Here is a 22264-nt window from a genome sequence, read left to right on the forward strand (position 1 = left end):
GCAAAGGGAAATGCAAAAAGTGAAAATATTTAAAAAGTAACTGAAATGTTTGTAGCACACTTTTCTGCTGACAATCTAATGGCCACAAAGGGATTTATGTGGAGTGGAATTAATTCAGCTTAGTAAAGAAAGAAAATTAAAAGCAAAACACGAAAAAAGAGCCCGGAAATACATATTAAAAGCATAGAAAAACCTCTTCGAAAAATATTTTAAATTTATTTTGTCTTTAAAAAGTATAGGAAATTTATTTCATTTATTTATTTTCCATAACCTCAGGGAGGTATGTATTTACATTTCACATATCAATATTTAACATTCCGATTAAAAATCATATATCTGCTGACTGACTGAACCAATAAAAGCAGGGATATTCACTTTGCTCGCCCCCAAAAGCATGCCACAAAAATGCTGAAATGCGAAATGTGGAAACTCCCATGAGGTATCCAGTACCCAGCATCCATCCTCGTTGAGCTGCCATTGCCACTCGAGGGCATACATGCATCCACGAACTGCAGATGAAAAAAAATAAAAGATAAAAAACATATATGTATATGCATGGATTCGCACTAAGCCGGCATCTCTTAATTCACACTCAATGGGCCGCAAAAATCTCTCGCTCCGCTCCCGATGCGTACGCTCTGCATAGTATTTTTCCCAGCTGACTTGGCTATCCGCGTTACATGAACACCCGCTCCCACACCCATACTCTCTCGCAGATATGCACACACTCGCACACACACAGATGCAGGGCAGACAACATGGCCACAATCAGTCGGCCATCAGTCTCTTGGCCTGCACCATTTCCGGATCCGCTCCGCTCTGTTGTTTGTTTTGTTTTCGTACTGTAACGCAGCGAGCGAGAGAGGGAGAGCGAGAGAGAGGGAAAAAGCTCGCAAAAGGTGAGAGAAGAGCTTTTAGGGAGCTGAGAATCAAGACTGGCTTAACTTAAAATACCAATAAAAATTATTTAATACTAAATTCAAATTTTATAAATAAATTAAATTTGTACACACAAAAATCATTGTACTTTAAAACTTAGCTCTTGTTATTCGTAAAATTTTTCATAAATTAAAACACAATTAAAAAGTAAACATAAGATGTTTAAATATATAATCTCAGTATAATAAGGAATATAAATATAAATTATAAAATGAAAGTATTCAATGAGGTGGAATATACACAAAAATAGTTTCAGCTAGTACAATTAAAATATAATTAGATGCTATAATTTAATGATAAAAATCTGTACACTTTTTACGATTGTATATCTTTAGCCCAAAGTCAAAGACCCAGACTTATTAGATAAATTAAGATGTGACATAATATTCTTGTAATAAATAAAACATTAGTTGTTTAGTTAGTATACCTTTAAATGAATAACTGTTGAGTAAACATCATATCATACCCCTCCATACCTTATATACAAGGTATTCACAAAAGCGAGAGCAAAGCTAACTGGGAGAGAGAGAAAGCTGGCGATTGAGAGCGGGAGAGAGCAGAAAGCTTTCCTCTAGGCAAGGTAAAAGCGAACAAGTGTGTATAAAAAGGACATTTCGTTCAGTCGTCGACTCTGTTAATTAAGCGAAACTGCGACGCAAAAAGGCGGAACGAATTTCACTTCACCTAGGAGAAAAACGTTTCCATTTTCCACTGCAACAAAGTACTTAAAAGTTAAACTTGCAGTTTGTAACTTGGATAAATATCCTAAGATTGTGCATCCGAAAATTGAATATTTCCGCGTAATAATAGGACCATTTTCGAAGGACTCGTGTTGTGTGTGTGTGCAAAGGCAAACTCTTTCAGCAGTTTTTGCAGCTTCAACTGCGTAGAAGCCAGGGAAAACACAAGTTAATTAGTTTTTACCCACGCCGCAGAATCTTTGATTCGAGTGAAGTCCGGGGACTCTGCGTTAATTAATCCTGGGACCTGCTGGCTCTAAACCGCAACTCGGAAAAAATCCAAGAGGCTGGATATGCATTAACCAGGTGAAGGAGACACTGCTCGTAAATAATTGCAGGTAGGTGAAGAGGCTGCCCTGTCAGCAGGCCCGTAAAATTTATGCCACATGTCCCCAGCATCACCATCACATTCGCCGCGCGAAGAGGACGCATTAACCTTCGTCCTTGGCGGGAATTGTGTGCTCTTCTGGTTGGGATTTTGTAAATTTTAATTATTTATTTCTGCCACTCGAGAGCGGCAACGGTTGCCACACGAGAGTGCCGAGTACTCGAAACTTTCTGCACAGCAAAGCATTTTTAATGATGTGCTAAACGATCAACTCGAGACCCCCGTAAGTCCTCACCTAGCAATGCGGAACTTAACTCTCTGGGTTTTCACGGCATATCCAGAATGTTGTTAGCTTTAGCAAAACACAAGAGAAAATTCAAAATAAAATATATTATGTGTTCTTTAAGTTAATAAGCGTACAAATTGTCTTACAGATGCGTTCCACTTAGTAAGTTAGTCTAGCCAATTTCAGTTCGATGGAAGGTACAGATCGAGGATGATCATTGTGGTAGCTGTGCTGCTTCTCCTGGTATTGAGAGCCGATCTGCTAAAAATCCTAAAAAGGGAATGTCGGTATAAACCAAAATCTGTTGGTAATACTGCCCTGAAGGAAACCTTGTTTTGTTACGATAGTGGGACCAAAAAGTGCGTAAGAGAGACTTGTACATCCTTTGTTGTGGGGGAAAACCAACATCAAAGTAATACCAAATATTTTTTAATTTTATCCCGATACTGAAGGACAACAAATCATATACTAGGTAACTAAAAATAAAATGGCTATTTTTTTATAATTTAAAAGCGTTAATAATTCTTTTCGCAAAATAAAAATGTCATAACGTGCAAATCGATTTACCAATCGGTTGCACTTAAAAATATTGAGTCGCATATACATCAGTTCGACATCACAAAACTAAGTTAAATGCTTCTTAAAGTGATTGTGACCCTTCTGCTGATCTCTGGTATCATGATGGCCAAAGTTTCAAAGTATTGTCGCGTAAAGCCCAGAGGATACGGCACCTGCCTCATGACAAACTACGTATTTTATTATTCCACGTCTTTTGAAAAATGTCTTATGATCAAACTCAAGTGTGTCGTACTCGGGTTTAATGCGTATGATACCAAGATAGCTTGTGAAAATACCTGTATCTATGCCAAAAAAATTCAAAAGCGTCCTACCAGAAAACCCACCAGAAAACCCACCACAGTTCCCCCAAGTAGAAAAACAGTGCCCCCACATAAGGATGACTTTATATATAATTTGGAAGACTATATTAACGGCAAATCCGTTTCCAATGAGACTATAGACTATGTCGATTATATGGATATGGAATATGGGGAGTCTACTACTGATAAATCCATCTCAAGTAAGACTACTGACCATACCGAAAATGGTTATATGAAAAAGGAAAATAAGTATTCTACTACTGATAGATCCGTCTTAAATGTGACTGACGATTATAGAGAATATGATTATATAGAGAAGGAAAATAAGAAGAAGACGTCTGTTTTAAATGAGACTGTAGACTATACCGAATATGATTATATGGATAAGGATAAATCGAATTGAAAATAAAATAAAAATCCACTCATATTGTGTTCTTGTTTTAATTTTTATTTGGTGCTTAAAAACTCAAACAAAATGGAAATAGCCCTATAAAATTTGATGGAGAAAAATCTTGAAAATTAGTAACTTTGTTTAAAGACCTACATTCTGCACTTTGCTGACTTAATGCATACAGTATTTTTCCTGGTTTGGTTTTTGTTTCAGCCTCTTCTTGGCTTGTCACCAGCGTCTTTGGGTCGAGTTGGCGGGCACTCATAAATATTTCAAGTTGTCAAAGCTGGCCTGTGTGAAAGAGTGTCCTTTTTGTAGCAAATATGTAAGCAGCCGCAACTTGTTAGCGTGTGTGCTGCACAAACAGCCAGCGTTTCCGCTTCGTTTTCTGCTTTCTGTGTCAGCCAGCGGCTTTTGCACCCACTTCATAGTTTTCTTGGCCCAGAAGCCGTCGCATTGTTGCTATAATTTTAATTACCACTTGGGTGACTTTTGCGCCGTAAGACGGTGGGTGAGTTGGTGAGTGAGTGAGTGAGTGAGTGAATGAGTGCCTGAGTGAATGAATGAACGGCAGCAGACAGAATGACTGAGTGGAGGGTAGAAAGCATCTGAGGAGCAGAATCCACATATGGGCATATAGAAATTCTTGTTTAGGTATAATGCGGGTACGACAAACAAAAGCCTGACAATACAATGCCAACAATTCCCGAGAAAAGCCGCATTGTTAGGGGCAAAGCCTCAGAGTCAAATGGAAAATATTGCGCATACGCCGCGTATGTCGGCGTGTTTTGTAAAATGTAACACACAGCATAATTGCTTATTTGCCGCTTCGGTGGCGAACTAAACCGCACAGACGAATAGATAACCAGCCGCCCCATCCGCCAAATATCGATTGTAATCCATGCAAAGCCAATGACCACAGCGAACCACCACCCACTGCCCGTCCTTGGGTGGTGGGGGGTGGTTCTTCGGGGGTGGTGCCAAATTAAACTTTCCATAGACAAGTTTTTCGTTCTGCAGAAACTTTTCTTTGCCGTATTATAATACCTATAGAGCGATAAAATATGAGTTTGGCTTTAAATGGCTTTATTGTGATGTACTTTTGCTAAAAAAGACATCTAAGTTTGGAAATAAAACTGCTGAAGATTTCCCAGACTAGTATTAAACAGCTTTAAACAAGTTTTCTTGGCAAGTTTTGACCTACTTTATGTTATTAGTTGTCGATTCAAATGGCTGGAATTTAATAAAAAAAATTGACATGCTATTTTCATATTTTCCTTTGGACTGCCTGGAATTTCTAAGCCCTCTTTCATAACCGGGCTTACATAGAATGCATAGAAAGCAGCTTACACAAGCCAATTTACCCATATTCAAAGAGCCAAACTTTCGATGAAAATTCAACGGTCCATTGCAAAAGAAAGGTACTTTTTGAACACTATTACCATAATATTTGGGCAAAGGAGAACGAGTTAAATGGCCAACGCTTGGCAGCTGCTCAAAGTGCAGCAACCGTAATTGCAATGGCTGTAAGCGATAACAACGTTTTTAGGGCGATCATTATAATCATGCAATTTGGCCCACGTCCTTTTCAAGTACTGCAACTGTACAAGAGTCCGGCCAAAGGGAGGAAATAAATACAAAATATACCAAGAATTGTTATTACAGTTCCCAAAGTCGTTTGGCTGTACAAACACACACACATATATTTATGCTCTATCATAAATTCGCCTTTTATTGATGACATTTAGCCAAGTAAGCACACAGAAAGAAAAAACAGCATCGAATTTTGTCAAAAATTGTAAAGGTATGCGTATAAATAATCCTTAAGATATAAAATATATTTTTTCTTCGATAATATTTGAATGAAAATATTTTGAACATGAATGTTGAACATTAAAAAAAAGTTGTTTATATTTTGGTATAGTATTTAAATATTACCTGCGTTAGTGCACAAAAATATAACATAGGGATTAACTTGATAATCTCATGGTAAGTCGATAAAATATTATTTTCTCTCTTAAAAAAATCTCTCCAATCGAAAAATAGAGAAAATAGCGAGATATTGCCTAAAAATACTCTGACCAAATCGAGTTAGCAGTATTCGAAAGTCTCTAAAATAGAAAAAGAGAGCAAAAAGCAAGATGGTGGTCATTTTATTAAAATGATCATCATACATCTTATACTTTTTTATGTACTTGAACCTATGAAAAGAGAAACAAGGTCTAAAAATGTATACATCTACTTTTATAATTTTTTCTATCTGCATCGATGGGCCTGTCCAGATGGGCTCGTCGGCATTGTTGGCCGTCTAAAAAATGTATTAAAAGGAAAACTCATTAACGGCTCGTGTTGTGACTGGCCAGTGGCAAGGACCTTCGGCTCGGTAGCTTCTGCTCCTTCGGTTGGTCTATTGGTCTCTTGGTCGGTGGGTTTTGGTTAGTTGTTGGCAGGCGTTGGGACATCGACTACATATTGCATGTTGTTTTGGCTCAAATAAGCCCCAACAGGCCGGCAATTTGGCAACATTCGAATGGGTCTGGCTGGGGATTGGTATCGCAGTCGCATTTAAGTGTTTGTTATAAATTATTCGGCGCATTTTCAAACTGGACAACCGAATTGCAGTAACAGCAATGGCTTTTTATGCAATTTTACTGCACTGTGGCCGCCATTTGACCCCATGACGCATAGAACATATGTACATATATAGGTTTAAATATACGTTTGTGGCACACGTTCCTCACATACATAACTTTCCGGTTCGCCGACTTTAGATTTGGTTCAACCCCAAGGGGGTTTCCGGTTAAGGCCAGGTAACAGGCCGCAGCCCTGGGATGGAAATTCAATTTGCCAGTAGACATTTTAATTATGCAAATGAAAATGATTTGAGTACGCTGCCAGCACCTGTTTGTGGTCTCATGGTGGGTAAAAAGTTTTTCCATTAAGTTCCAATTCCAAGTATCGACAATTTTTCAGCTGCTGTTCAATAAAACACATAAATCAAGGATTGCGAAAAAAGATTTTCAAAAAAACACTTTCAACTAATTAATGGGGGTCATCATTATCGTTATAAAATGTCGATAGCATAATGACATCAATTAAGCTTTGACCATAAATTGTGTAGAAAATGCGTTGCATTTCTATATTGATTGTAGTATATCTGAAAATTTAAAATAACATAGTAAAAATAAATTTAAAAGTAGCATATTTATATGATATATCTTAAATCCGCACATGTCTTTTAATCAACAGCATGGTTCTGCTTTCGTGTTTCTTAAGTTGGTTTAAAATCTTGTAAATGGCAAGCACGAAACTTTAGTTTTTAACTGCTTTAGCAACTTTCGAAACGTTGAATTACTCAGAGGGAAACTTGTTTTGAAATTAGTTTTTCCACTCGTGTGTGAGGAGTTGAATAACTCCCCACAAATAGAAGCAGCAGCAAATGGCCGGCCGCTTACCAGATACGCGGCGAATTCGCGTAGTAACGGCGTGGCGAGGAGAACGAGAGAGTTTGGAGACCAAGGGTGGAGATCGAGAGAGTTTGGAGACCAACGAAGGAGAGCGAGAGAGATTGGAGACCAAGGATGGAGAGCGAGAGAGATTGGAGACCAAGGATGGAGATCGAGAGAGAATGGAGACTTCGCGGGCAGAGCAAGAGTGCCGTATGCAAAAGGGGATAACGGAACTCCACGGGACTTTGGACTCTCCCGTGAACTTTGGACCGGGAGAGGAAGTGCCACATCTCGGCAGTGGAGCGGCACACAGGCGTGCCACAAGCGGCACGGGAATCAGCGGAACGGCAGCAATGGGCAGAACATCTATTGGAAGCGGGACATAAAGGACAAGTGGGTCATCCAGGAGGCACGAACTTTGGACCCAGAGTGGAGAGATCCAGCGGGCCGTGCGAAAAAGGGAAATAACGGTGCTTGGAGGCCCTATATAAGGCCGCAGAGCGCTGGCAGCTGGATCAGTCGATCAAGAGGAGTCAAGCCTTCAAGATCAGTCAAAGTACCAAGTGAGCAATCAGTCAAGCAAGTAATCTACGAGGGAGCTACAACCAAGCGAGTCGTCGGAAGCAGCGCCGTGGGAAGCACAGAAGGAGCAAGATCGCCACGTCGAGACGTTCGGGATTAGGACATCAGGAATCTCCGAATTGAGACACAGGTGGCTGAGTTCTGAAAGGCATCACGCGGCTAAGTCAAGGCGTTTGTTTTCTAACTTTGTCACGACCACACCCTGGCGAGTCGCCCGGCGGGTCTGTCAGAGACAAGCAAAAGAGTCCTACGACGAAGAGCCGTCAGCTTGGGGAGGAAAGTTGTCTGCGACCCAGCGTACCTTGCCCGACCAAGCAGGACCTGGCGTGACGGACGAGCGGTAGATCGATTTGTGGTTTCGAAAGGCGTCAGCCTGGAGAGCCCTGCGATTACCGGCGAAGTTCCCGAGCAGCGACCGCACAGCTCCCCGAGCGCCAGAACAACGAGATACTAGCCAGAAGACAGCGCAGAGGACATCGACAGCGACGCCAGCAGACATTTCCGGCAGCCACGTTACCATCGCCGCGCGGAGCTCATTGGGGAGCGCAGGAGCGTCGCGGACGTCACGCATTAGGGTGAAGCCGGGTGGAACGTTCGTCTGCGCTAGGCGTAAAGCGAAGTGAACCGCTAGGCAGTCTTGACTGTCAGCGCGAACTGAGCAAGAACCTAGCGGGACCGTCCGGGACAGAGCAAGGGACAGCATTGCCTCGAAAGGCGTCAGCCTGGAGAGCAAGGCTTGTTCACCCTAGTCTGAGAACGGTGACGCTTCCCTAAGCCCACAAGGCCGAATTCTCTGCGGGTCTAAGGCGCGACAAGCGACCCCGAGGCAACGCGTCGGCAAGCAAGCAGAGGCGGCCACCACGAGCGTCCCGAGACCCAGGATCCAGAGGAGGACGAGTCAACGCGTCGAGAAGCCAGAAGGAGGAGCACCAGCAGCCGGCGGAACCAGAACAAGGAGATACAGAAACCAGCATAGCCACACACCCGCTGTACCAATACCACGAGAATAAATCCCACTGTTACCATTAGAACACTTTGTTTTCTCACTGATCTACGGGCAATCACGTCATATAAATTTGGTGGGACGAACACACAATCTTCTGAGCTAGCCGCACGAATTTCGTAGCGAGCAGACATACAAAATCAGTTCGTTACATCTGGCGCCCAACGTGATTGTCCCAACAGTGAGAACAGCACAGTAAAAATGGGAAAGAAGTGGATTTACCGCCTCAAGAAGGAAGACTTCGCCCATGTCGCACAGAGGCTCAACGTCGCCCTGGAGGGCAGGCTAGACGACATGAGGAAGGCACTATCGGAATACTACTCCGAAACAGAGAACGATCCACAACTCGTCGACATCTGGGCCGAGCTAGAGGCGACATACTACGACAGAGCCGGCCCAAGCATTACGTTAACGAACGCTGAAGGGGACAACCTGGTGGCAAGCCTGAGCGTTGACAACATACAGAAAGAGGCCCACAGGAGAGAATCAAGCCAAGAAAAGAAAGCAGCAGCGCTGATCCCGAGACCAAGCCAGTCGGACTATGCAAAGGTCGCTAAGCAGGTCCGCGAATGGTCGTTCAGGTTCGACGGGGCGGAAAAACCATTCGAGTTCCTGGAGCAGGTAGAATGGTCCGCCAACACGTACGGTTTGGAGCTCGATATGATCCCTCGAGCGATGCCGGAGTTGCTAAAAGGAAGGGCTTTGAAATGGTTCATCGCCAACAATAAGCAGTGGAGAACTTGGGCAGAATTCATTGAAAGTTTCCACACATATTTCCTGCCAAGAGATTTCTTCACCAGGCTGGCGGACCAGGTCCGGCAAAGGAAGCAAGGCTTCAGCGAGTCGTTCAAGGACTACATGATCGACATGCAGACGATGGTGAGGCCACTTAATTACTCCCCTAAAGAGACCCTAAGGACCATCAAGGAAAACTGCACCCCTAGTCTAAGGATCTTCCTAAGGGCATACAAAGTGTCGGACCTGGACACGCTAATGATCTTAGCCGATGAGTACGAAGAACTGGAAAAGGAACGGGAAGTCTTCGCACAGGAGAACAAGTTCTCAAAGACAAAGTCGGCGTCACCAACACAGGTGACATGCAGGAGATGCGAGGAGGAAGATAACCAGGACACACGAGGAAACGACCAATGGTCACCACCACACCAAGCCAGACGACAGCAGGCAACAGACGCACCACGCGGAGGCCATTGGGCACCACCCCCACAGCAACAGAGACAGCCAAACAATACCTTGTGGAGGCCACCAAGCAACACACAGAGGCCACAAGATGCCACCCATATCACAGACCCGCAGGAGGCCTGTCGGAAATGCGGTGGGAACGGACACTGGGCTAGAGGATGTCGTAACCAGCGGCTGCTGTTTTGCTGGATATGCGGCAAGGTTGGTGTTAGGAGCGTCGATTGCTGCCAACGATCGGGAAATGGCCAGCGATCTCAGCCGCAGAGAGGCGAGCGGGGATCGCACAATGCCACCTCTCCAAACTAACGGGCGAGCTAATCGAGGAGGAGCAGCAGTTGTCCGCAGCTGTGATGATTGGTGGGAAAAGCTACAAAGCCACAATCGACACCGGAGCAACGGCAAGCTTCGTTAGCGAAGAATTGGCGGACAATATTGCTGCTCTAGGAAAGATTACAAGGACGAGACGGCAAGTTAGGTTGGCAGATGGAAGGTGCGGCGGAATTAATGCGCAGCTCGAGGTGGAGGTCAAATTCGGCAACAAACAAGTGACCATGAGCCTGTTGATTTTACCCGGGGTAGTGGATCCATTAGTGTTGGGATGGAACTTCCTGAAACAAGTCGGAACCGAGATAAGGTGTGCTGGACACGAAATAATAATACCAGCCAGGAACCGACACAATGGATGGCTCGAGGAAAAGCTATCAGTAGCAGTCGTTCAACAAGTAAACGAGTTGGACGATACTACAGCGTTCCTTGAAACAGAGCTGGCAGACTTCAGCACAATGTCGGGAACATCGAATATGGCAGAACACCAGATCAAAATGAAGGACGACAAGCCAATCAAGCAGAGATACTACCCAAAGAACCCAAAAATTCAAGGGGAAATCAACGCAAAGGTGGACGAGCTTCTCCAAATGGGGTTCATAGAGCATTCAAAGAGCCCATACAGCTCCCCCATCGTGATGGTGAAAAAGAAGACAGGCAAGTGGAGACTGTGTGTCGACTTCAGGCAGATCAACGCGAAGTCAGTGAAGGATGCCTACCCAATGCCCCGCATAAACTACATCCTAGATCAACTAAGAGAAGCGCGGTACATCAGCAGTTTGGACCTGAAGGATGGATACTGGCAGATCCCACTAGAAGAAAGTAGCAGGCAATATACAGCATTTACGGTACCAGGCAAAGGTCTGTTTCAGTGGAGGGTAATGCCGTTCGGACTTCACTCGGCGTCGGCAACGTTTCAGCGAGTCCTGGACCAAGTAATTGGCCCCGAGATGTCACCTCACGCATTCGCTTACCAGGATGACATAATAGTGATCGGTCGCACGCTGGAAGAACACAAAAGAAACCTGAAGGAAGTGTTCCGGCGTCTAAAGGAGGCAAATCTGAGGCTGAATCCAGAAAAATGCCAATTCTTCAAAAAGGAGCTGCTGTACCTGGGTCATCGAGTGACTAGCGAGGGAATAGGAACAGATCCAGAAAAAGTAGCCGCCATCGCCGAACTAGAACCGCCATCGACTGTCAAAGAGCTCCGGCAATACCTAGGAGTAGCGTCGTGGTACCGCCGGTTTGTACCAGATTTTTCCAGAATCGTCAAACCCCTGAACGACCTGCTGCGCAAAGGCAGTAAGTGGGAGTGGACACCAGAGCACCAGACGGCGTTTGAGGAGGTTAAGGCAAGACTCGTGGCAGATCCAGTGCTAGCATGCCCGGACTTCAGTAGAACTTTCATCCTGCAAACAGACGCCAGCGACTACGGCATCGGAGCGATACTGACCCAGGACACCGAAAAGGGCGAAAGAGTAATCTCCTACTCGAGCCGAACACTGAACGGCGCGGAGAAGAACTACTCGACAACGGAGAAGGAGTGCTTGGCGATCGTCTGGGCGATCCGGAAGCTCAGGCCATATCTGGAAGGTTACCACTTTAAGGTAGTAACCGACCACATGGCCCTGAAGTGGCTCAACAGCATCGAAAGCCCTTCAGGAAGGATCGCCAGATGGGCCCTGGAGCTACAACAGTACGACTTCGAGATAGCGTACAGAAAGGGCCAGCTAAACGTGGTGGCCGACGCATTATCAAGACAACCACTACCAGAGACGCTACGAGGAGTAAAAGAGGCATCGGCAACAATAACCTCAGGAGAGTGCAGCTGGATCAAGGACATGGGCGAAAAGATAAGGACCCAACCGCAGAAGTACCCGGACTATGTTATGGATGGTGAGACACTGTACAGAAACATACCTCACCGAGCAGGCAGTGAAGACGTCGCGTCATGGAAGATGTGCGTCCCGAAGTCACTACGAGAAACAGTGTTGAGGGAAAACCACGACGCACCGTCCGCGGGACACGTAGGAAGCCGAAGGACAATTGCACGGTTGGCAGCCCGATACTACTGGCCAGGCATGCATAGAGACGCCCGAGCCCACGTACGAAAATGCGAGATTTGCTTGCGGTTTAAGCCAAATCAGATGCAGGCGGCTGGGAAGATGTTGACCCAAGTGCCGGAGGAACCATGGGCCACGGTATGTGCAGACTTCGTTGGACCCCTACCAAGATCTAAGCACGGGAATCAAATGCTGCTGGTCATGATAGACAGGTTTTCGAAATGGACGGAACTGGTGCCCCTACGCAGTGCGACGGCAGAGTCGCTCAAGAAGGCGTTTAGGGAGCGCATAATCGCAAGGTACGGGGTCCCGAAGGTGGTCATAACGGACAACGGAGTGCAGTTTACAAGCCGTATCTTCAAGAGTTTTCTGGCCGAGATGGGTATCAGACAACAGTTCACTGCACCATACACACCACAAGAAAATCCGACCGAACGAGCGAACAGAACGGTCAAGACCATGATTGCGCAGTTCGCAGGGCAGGACCAGAGAAACTGGGACGAGAAGTGGCCGGAGATTATGCTAGCAGTGAACACGAGCACATCGGAATCCACTGGCCATACACCGGCGTTTCTTACCCAGGGAAGGGAACCACGTCTACCCAGCAGCCTATATGATAAGGAAACCATAGGCACTGGACGAGCTACGGAGACCCCTGAGGAAAATGCCAACAAACTAAAAGAGGTATTCGAGATCGTGCGGCGAAATATGGAAAAGGCGTCCCAGGACCAAGCCAGACACTACAATCTGAGAAGGAGGCAATGGTCACCAGCGGTGGGCGACATAGTGTGGGCCAAGGAACATCACCTGTCCAAAGCGGCCGAAGGATTCGCCGCAAAACTAGCCCCGAGGTACGATGGCCCTTACCAGGTTGTAGATTTCGTCTCTCCAGTGATCTGCAAAATTCGCCACACACAGTCAAAGAAAGACAAGACAGTTCACGTTGGCGAGCTCAAACAACAAGTAAACGAGCAGACAGCAGAAACATCAGATGTCTAACAACGGGTACGAGGCGGCAGGATTAGGCGTCAGGCCGAAGCGAGAGTCATCCATACGCCACACGGAAAGGACAATCAGGATAGAACAAGGACATGGATAAGGATCACACGTTGATCCAGACTGCGAGGCCACAGGATTAGGCGTCAGGCCGAAGCGAGAGTCATCCACACGCCACGCAGAAGGGTCAACCATAAGGGTAGGGCACAAGGACGTGGATAGGGATGGATGGTGATCCCGACCGCAAGGCAACAGGATTCAGCGTCGGGCAGTTGCCAGAGTCATCCGCGATAACGCCAAGCGGAAGGGACACTTACAAAACGGCACAAGGATACGGATAACGCAGAAGAGAGTATGCGCGGAGGGAGACAAGCAACACAAGACGCGCAGTCCAGACATACACCGCAGCATCCGGAGATTCTATACGGAATGCGCCGGACGAGCTCGTCTAGTTGTTACCCGAGGAAAAGGGGAGGACGGTGCAGAATCAGATCTACACCGTAGCCAGCTGGTCACAAAAAAAAAAACAGAAACACGCACCACACCAACAGTTGACTAAAAACAAGAAAAGGAACGGGGCATGCATGGGCCGCACCAGCAACCTGAAATTTAAAGGGGGCTTAATGCAGGAAGCAGAAAGACATCATAAATACTTACCGGCTGTCCTGGTTGCGAAGCGAATGCGAAGTCCTCTCCGCAACCGCTCTCAAAAGCTGCCAATGTGGAGTCAGATGGTGCCAACAGAGGACGAGTGAAGGGCGAGAGAGGACGAAAGGATGAGATGAAAAGGAGTGAAGGAAATGCAAAAGAAACTTACCTATGAGTTTCATAGTATGAAAGTTGCAAAATCACCACGAGCCAGGGAAGGGGGCGCCTCGATAGGCGATCGATTGGCACTGGACGATAGTGCGATCGATGGGCACACGACAATGGAAATATCGGCCAAGGTGGAAATATCGCAAACGAGCAGGTGGCAACGCCGCACCGTCGGTATCGATATGCGAATAAATATCGATCACGCACGAATGGTGTGACCAGGCGGAGGAAACACGGAAAGGAGTGAGACGCAGCAATGAGCAGCGAGCTGGGGATCGATAGCCCAGGAGTATCGATGTCCCAGTGGGAACACAGGAAATATCGGCGCGGGAGATTTAAAGTTGCTACGAGGCGGATGACCCCCGCTGTAGAAACTCAAGGGAGTTAAGAGCGTCGAGGGAGCATCGAGGGAGCAACGAGGGAGCGCCGCGGGAATCACAAGGACTCAAAGGCTAGGATAAGCAAGGAAACGCCGGAGAGTAGGAACCAGTCTTAAATGTTTCCCGAAGTAAGGGGGGAATGTGAGGAGTTGAATAACTCCCCACAAATAGAAGCAGCAGCAAATGGCCGGCCGCTTACCAGATACGCGGCGAATTCGCGTAGTAACGGCGTGGCGAGGAGAACGAGAGAGTTTGGAGACCAAGGGTGGAGATCGAGAGAGTTTGGAGACCAACGAAGGAGAGCGAGAGAGATTGGAGACCAAGGATGGAGAGCGAGAGAGATTGGAGACCAAGGATGGAGATCGAGAGAGAATGGAGACTTCGCGGGCAGAGCAAGAGTGCCGTATGCAAAAGGGGATAACGGAACTCCACGGGACTTTGGACTCTCCCGTGAACTTTGGACCGGGAGAGGAAGTGCCACATCTCGGCAGTGGAGCGGCACACAGGCGTGCCACAAGCGGCACGGGAATCAGCGGAACGGCAGCAATGGGCAGAACATCTATTGGAAGCGGGACATAAAGGACAAGTGGGTCATCCAGGAGGCACGAACTTTGGACCCAGAGTGGAGAGATCCAGCGGGCCGTGCGAAAAAGGGAAATAACGGTGCTTGGAGGCCCTATATAAGGCCGCAGAGCGCTGGCAGCTGGATCAGTCGATCAAGAGGAGTCAAGCCTTCAAGATCAGTCAAAGTACCAAGTGAGCAATCAGTCAAGCAAGTAATCTACGAGGGAGCTACAACCAAGCGAGTCGTCGGAAGCAGCGCCGTGGGAAGCACAGAAGGAGCAAGATCGCCACGTCGAGACGTTCGGGATTAGGACATCAGGAATCTCCGAATTGAGACACAGGTGGCTGAGTTCTGAAAGGCATCACGCGGCTAAGTCAAGGCGTTTGTTTTCTAACTTTGTCACGACCACACCCTGGCGAGTCGCCCGGCGGGTCTGTCAGAGACAAGCAAAAGAGTCCTACGACGAAGAGCCGTCAGCTTGGGGAGGAAAGTTGTCTGCGACCCAGCGTACCTTGCCCGACCAAGCAGGACCTGGCGTGACGGACGAGCGGTAGATCGATTTGTGGTTTCGAAAGGCGTCAGCCTGGAGAGCCCTGCGATTACCGGCGAAGTTCCCGAGCAGCGACCGCACAGCTCCCCGAGCGCCAGAACAACGAGATACTAGCCAGAAGACAGCGCAGAGGACATCGACAGCGACGCCAGCAGACATTTCCGGCAGCCACGTTACCATCGCCGCGCGGAGCTCATTGGGGAGCGCAGGAGCGTCGCGGACGTCACGCATTAGGGTGAAGCCGGGTGGAACGTTCGTCTGCGCTAGGCGTAAAGCGAAGTGAACCGCTAGGCAGTCTTGACTGTCAGCGCGAACTGAGCAAGAACCTAGCGGGACCGTCCGGGACAGAGCAAGGGACAGCATTGCCTCGAAAGGCGTCAGCCTGGAGAGCAAGGCTTGTTCACCCTAGTCTGAGAACGGTGACGCTTCCCTAAGCCCACAAGGCCGAATTCTCTGCGGGTCTAAGGCGCGACAAGCGACCCCGAGGCAACGCGTCGGCAAGCAAGCAGAGGCGGCCACCACGAGCGTCCCGAGACCCAGGATCCAGAGGAGGACGAGTCAACGCGTCGAGAAGCCAGAAGGAGGAGCACCAGCAGCCGGCGGAACCAGAACAAGGAGATACAGAAACCAGCATAGCCACACACCCGCTGTACCAATACCACGAGAATAAATCCCACTGTTACCATTAGAACACTTTGTTTTCTCACTGATCTACGGGCAATCACGTCATATAAATTTGGTGGGACGAACACACAATCTTCTGAGCTAGCCGCACGAATTTCGTAGCGAGCAGACATACAAAATCAGTTCGTTACACGTGTTAATTGAGCTCCACTGAATAAGTTAGTGCTTAAGACCGGAAAAGTAAGGGGTTTACTAGAAGGAAAATTAAAGCTGTCATGAGAATTGTGGCACATGGTGAGTAGTCGCAAAGTACTTTTAAAAGCTTTTATCCACAAAACAGTTCCATCGCCATAGAGCAACATGTTTTGCCTTTTTTTCGCAACCTTGTAAAAGTCTGGGTCGAAAATTAGCAAAAAATACAGATATACGATTGGGAATATGGCTTCAGACCTCCGATAGAGTTGCGTGACAGAATGGACCCAGACATGTCTGACATTTGGAAACGCCAGAAAGGATCAACCGACGAGTAAACAAATCGCAGACAATTGACTGACTGACGTTTTGTTTGCAGAGACACAGAAAGAGAGAGCCTGTCTCCGAGTGACAGAGACGGGCAGCCGGCAATTAGGATTCGATGCAATGGGATTGGGCACGAAATACAATTAAGGGGCCATCCGGAGCAGTAAACAAGCAGTCAGCAGTAAAAGCCATGTCAGTTATGGCTTTAGCACGTCGCAAAGATTATTATTATTATTATTACTGTAATTATTGGTATTGATTTTGCAGCCAAAAGAAAAGTGCACTGAAAGAAATTAGCTTAGATTTGAGATTTATTCTATAGATATCATTCTTAAGAAGAGCGTATAAGATTTGTAGTTATAATGCCAGTAAAGAGTTCTTAAAAATATTAATAGCAGGTAATATTATTGTATTATGATAGAGAATATTCTTAGTTGTAATATCAGAAAAGGACTCTTAAAAGTATTATATCTTTATTTACTTCTTAGCTATACTTCAACCTATTCCGAACTGATTTTTGTATGACCTTTAGACCCATAATATATTATCCCTTAGCACTGTTTTCAATCCTATAGAATATAATGGCCGATTGATGGGCCTAATTTTTTCTCTGTGCACACCAGTAACCAGAGGGCCACTGAGTAAATCATTCGCCTGTCGAGCATTAAAGCAAATTTATTGTTTTTAATGACGGCCCTCGAGTCCTTGACGGCGAGTGCTTTCAATTATTGAAAGGAGCAGACAGCCGGCACACACACACCACACACAGATACAATCTCACGCACACACTTGCGCTTCGCTGGCTGTCTGCAAATGCTGCATAAATAACCGAAAAATTCATTGCATACCCCGAGGCGTGGTGCATGTCGCTCGCCAATTAAACGCCCGTTCCCAGCGAAGAACGCCAACAATTCCGCTCATTTGCCCTCCTCACACTTGGCTTTCGCAGCCGGCAAATACTCGTATGTTCGCGTGTCGAGTTGGCCTATTCAACTAGTTGGCCAAAGAAAAGCCGCTGGCGAAATCCCTACCCCAACAGCCCATCAACCGCATCATTGAATTTCGCTTTTTGTGCGAAACACTCTGAAAAGTGCACTGCCGAAAGTGTGTTTATCTTGCTAAATGTCTTACAAAAAGATGTTCCTTAGGTCTTTTTCCTGAAATTTGTAGTCATATTTTTAACTTTCAGAAAAATAAATTTTAGGTGATTTCTAATATATTTTCTAAGACTAATATTCCATCAAAAAAAACAATCTATCATTTTCCTTAAGTGCAGTTGGTCTAAATTTATCTGTAAGGCTAGCTGGAAAACGAATGTCTGCGCTCATCCAGCGGAAGTGGAATTAGCATTTGACATTTAACGAATTTCCAACGCTCTTTGTGGCCTGCCTTTTTCTTACCAACTTGCCTAGAAAGTGAAGGTCGAAGGTGGGGCAATGGTATCCAATCCAATTAGGGATAAGCATCGAAATCGATACAGTTGCTGCACTGCGGTCTCTTACAATCTTGCATCTAGATCAATAGAAATTCAAATTTATTCCCCTTTTCTAATTGCCATTTCAGACAAGTCAATGAAAATGCTAAATTGAAGATTGCAAAATTCTGCTAAAACTGCTATCGGAGATCATGTCAAACGTGAGTATTCGTTGAAAACCTTGTAACCAAGGGGCAGGAACTTAAATCACCTTGTTGCAGCTTCTCTCCATGGACAAGTCGAATGGCAATGGGGTCTATGCGGTCAGGCCAAACAGCAGCAATGGCCAAATGGACAACGATAATGGCCTAATCGGAGCAGGTGCACCGGCCACCACTTCAACCACGACAGCCACAGCTGGAACAGGTGCATCTACGGCCATGATGGCCACGACAAACAACATAAGCATAATGAACGGAGCTGCCGCCGCAGCCGCAGCTTCCGCTTCCGGTCTGCCCACTTCCGCCTCCAGCGAGGACCTCAGCCAGAGCCTCTCCGAGTACACGGATGCCGACGAGAGCATATCCGCGCCCACTGAGTTTCTAGCCGAGGTAAGTGTAGTTCAGGTTACCCAAGTCCTCGAAAAGAGAAAATGAAAACTGCCAACAAAAGTTTCTAAACAAACAGACCAAGTTTTGGGTTCCCCATGAGATTTTTGTTAAGAAAGAAAAATGTACAAAGGGGTGGCAGCTATTTCCTATCCATAAAAAGCTGTTTTTTTTAATAAAATTCTTTAAAGTAACCTAAAATATTGTCAAACATTAAAAGGCTTCCATTAAATTCCCTTGAAGAAAAGTTGGATTTTTTATTTTTAATGTTATTTTTTATTAAATTTTTAAGTGATTTAGACAACCAATAATTATTCTTTAAGTTTACTATGATATGATTTTTCAAATATTATTTTCTATGCCTAATAGATACACCTATATACTCGTATACTTAACTATACCTACTTAATAACCAAATTGTAAAACAAAACAATTGTTAAAAATATTTTCTTTAAGTAAATTCTTAGTTCACCAAACTTTTTCTAATCCTTTGGCATTATTATTTGAACAACAGCTGTTGCCCACTATAAAAAACCCCTTTTCATTCATTATCATTATCTAAGCGCGCCACAATTCCCCTTTGTTGCCCAACGCCAACAACAATGGGATCCTTGGCAGGAACTTATGCAAATGCAAATTGCTGTGCTGCCGACGGAGATTGCGGATTTAAGTTAAAGTCCTTTCGGAAGGATTACGGCACCGAGCGCACTTGGCCAGCTTATTGATTGCTAATAAATTGCTTTCGAGCGCATTCAACTTTCAGCAGAGTCAACTTTTTGTGCGTCCCACAAAAGTGGGCCAGTAGATCGAGGGGGTGAGGTTATATATATGGGTACATATATAAGCCTTTTGTTGTTGAGATGTTATGAGAATTTCAAAAGGATTTAATAGCATTCCCTTAAACGTGTACTGTGCGATGCACCTTACTGAACTGTGCTTTCCTTGTTTCTCCTGCAGTTCCTGTCTGCCGTGATGCTGAAGGACTACAAAAAGGCATTGAAATATTGCAAATTGAGTGAGTAGAATAAAAATCAGGCATCAAAGTATGTCACCGTACTTTCGAGAGCTGCATTTACAATTTTATTGAGTTCAGGAATGGCAGAGGAATCACATTCAACTATATTAGGTGCCTCCTGAGGTTTAGAAATATATTATTCTCATTTTTAGATAACACTTTGCGTTAAAAGCTTGTTGATATTTACATTAACACTTAACTAAACAACTGTACATTATTGTAAAATAATTTTAAATTGATTAAGAAATTCCAAAATGAATCCAGAGATTATACTACGTAAATCTAGTTAAAACTTCTTGCTTAAATTATTAAAATTAAATTAAACAGTTCTATAATTATAACTCAAAATAGATTATTTTTAAAATTGATGCGATTTTTAGAAGCATCAAATGGTTTTGTAAAATATTGTTCATCTCATTAATAAAATATTAGTGAAAAAGTAAAGTAAAAATCTTTTGGTTTACAATATATTTTCCATTTTCCCATTTATAGTTCTGCAATACGAGCCCAACAATGCCACGGCCAAAGAGTTCTATCCGCTCATCCTGGAAAAGTTAAGGGCAGGTAAGTGGGCTGATGAATAGCCGGGCCACTCAATTAATCCTTATCTGTTTGCCCCAGTGACCACATCCAGCGACAGCGATGAGAACTACAATAAATCTTCATCACCCGACCTGGCTCTGGATCTGCATGCCTCCGATGTGGAGGCGGATGTTGACGGGGACGAGACAGGAGAGCCAGACGAGGATGCGGATGCGGATGCAGATGCAGATGGTGATGGCAGCGAGAGCAGCAACAACTGCTCCGAGGAGGAGGAGGAGGAGGATAATGGATGGGGTGACGACGAGATTGACAACGTGGATGTGATGGATGGCGAGGAGGAGGAGAGCAGCAGCAGTGGCGATGACTTCGAGCTGCCCATCGACGATGCTGGGCAGGATCCAGTTGCTTTGGCCGTGCACACCCACCATCACTCTCATACCCATTCCCATTCCCACAATGACTCGGGATCCTCCAGGAATTCCTCGAGCGGCGGAGGCGGGCGCAGCGACAACACCACACATTCCTACTCCAGCCTGCTCCTGGAGGAGGAGGACGACATCGTGCCCGTCAGTCTCAACTTTGGCCTGAAGGATAATCCATCAGCTGACCTGGACGTGAGCAATGGCAAGTTAATAATGGAAGTAATGTTTGTATATATTAATAAATTCTCACCTCCCTGCAATTCAGGCAACAAAGTACCCTCCGCCTCCTGCAGCGATTCCGAATCCCCAACAGAACCGCTCACCCAGCGCCTGGCGGCCATCCTCCGCTCCAAGTGTGGTGTATCCGGTGGTGGCTCAGATGAGACCTACTAAATAATATATATTAAGCTTTATCCAACGCTGTGCAGAAATTACTTTGGTGTGGTTAATATTTGCGAACTGCTTACAGAATGACAACAGAGAGTTTGATTTTCTACCTGCTGCACAGTGGCATCTATATATTCTTGTATAACTCTATAAAGACACTCCACCCCTTTGCCCGGCTAGTCCAAACCACTAGTGCGATCGCTTTACGAACCTAGAAACCGTCCCTAACTGCATACTCTCGTATATCGTATCTTGTATCTCCAATTGCAAAGTTTTCTCCCTAGGACAAACATATCGTACAAACTCTATAAGTACTTAAATATACATCAATACCTATTTATACCATATATATTGTACATGTTTAGCCTAGATGTAGTCCCAGAGCCCAATAAAGATATACTCGATAATGTAAGCTGAATATTGCGAGGGTTTAGGGTATAGGTGATTATACACATACACGGAATGCGAAACAGAATCAATATAGATTTACACGTATATATTTTAGAAAGACACCCATTCAGAACGCACAGGACTTGGAATGCTTTATATATTTGCATTTGATAGAGATCGATTTTTCCCCGAGAAACAGAAAGAGAGTTACGAAGCTATGGATAAGTCTGAAAGGTCTATGAAACAGACTGTGGAGGAGCGAGAGAACGAACGTAGAACTACAACTGAAATGGTCCAAAGTCACAAACTACGTAGAAGAATGTAAATATATATATTTTGTATCAATTAAGCCTGTACTAGAGTCTCTATATACGTTCGATTTTGTTTAATAAGTTATATGAGGGACATAACTCTAAAAACTCCCCCCAGTAATAAACCTTATACCTAATATTATTCGTATAAATATTTGTATCTGATATGTGTAGCTCTTGGCTAAGTTTTCCTAACCGTATTGTTGAACTATATAATCCAGTTGGTCTGTATGTTTATGGAGGACAATTGTAATAAAACGAGGCAAGAAAGCTGGAAAAGAATTTGTATTTTTATTGAGGAAAAACACACTGCGGATTTGATTTATCAAACATTTGCTTATTTATTTTAAATCCCATATTATCAAAGATCTCATTGTTAATCGTAAACTTCTTATTAACACGACTCACTATCATTTCGTATATATTCTTCGCATACTGGTTTTTATAAAACTTTGCTGATGATAATCGAAAATGGGGTGTTTTAAAAAGATTTTTATAAATTTACTGCTCATAAACTCGATTTTGTTTTACCTATGAAATG

General features: G+C 45.0%; 2 protein-coding genes and 1 long non-coding RNA gene across 4 annotated transcripts in view; 2 read left to right on the forward strand and 1 right to left on the reverse strand.

The window, feature by feature from the left end:
• His4r (Histone H4 replacement) overlaps positions 1–22264 on the forward strand; it is a 267260-nt gene that overhangs the window by 237219 nt on the left and 7777 nt on the right. The window lies entirely within an intron of this gene.
• LOC136117031 (uncharacterized) lies at positions 195–17621 on the reverse strand. Its single transcript, XR_010654217.2, has 2 exons — positions 17482–17621; positions 195–509 (listed from the first exon to the last, which is right to left on the reverse strand). It is a non-coding gene; the product is annotated as an uncharacterized lncRNA (long non-coding RNA).
• LOC108006762 (dentin sialophosphoprotein) lies at positions 1561–22005 on the forward strand. The gene is made up of 7 exons (XM_036819550.3): positions 1561–2017; positions 18197–18268; positions 18329–18658; positions 19613–19670; positions 20163–20234; positions 20292–20837; positions 20901–22005. Exons 2-7 carry the CDS (start codon positions 18260–18262, stop codon positions 21026–21028), a joined length of 1143 nt encoding a protein of 380 aa, XP_036675445.3. The 5' UTR covers positions 1561–2017; positions 18197–18259; the 3' UTR covers positions 21029–22005.

This window comes from Drosophila suzukii, chromosome 3 (assembly GCF_043229965.1).
Source record: "Drosophila suzukii chromosome 3, CBGP_Dsuzu_IsoJpt1.0, whole genome shotgun sequence".
NCBI classification, from domain to species: Eukaryota; Metazoa; Arthropoda; class Insecta; order Diptera; family Drosophilidae; genus Drosophila; species Drosophila suzukii.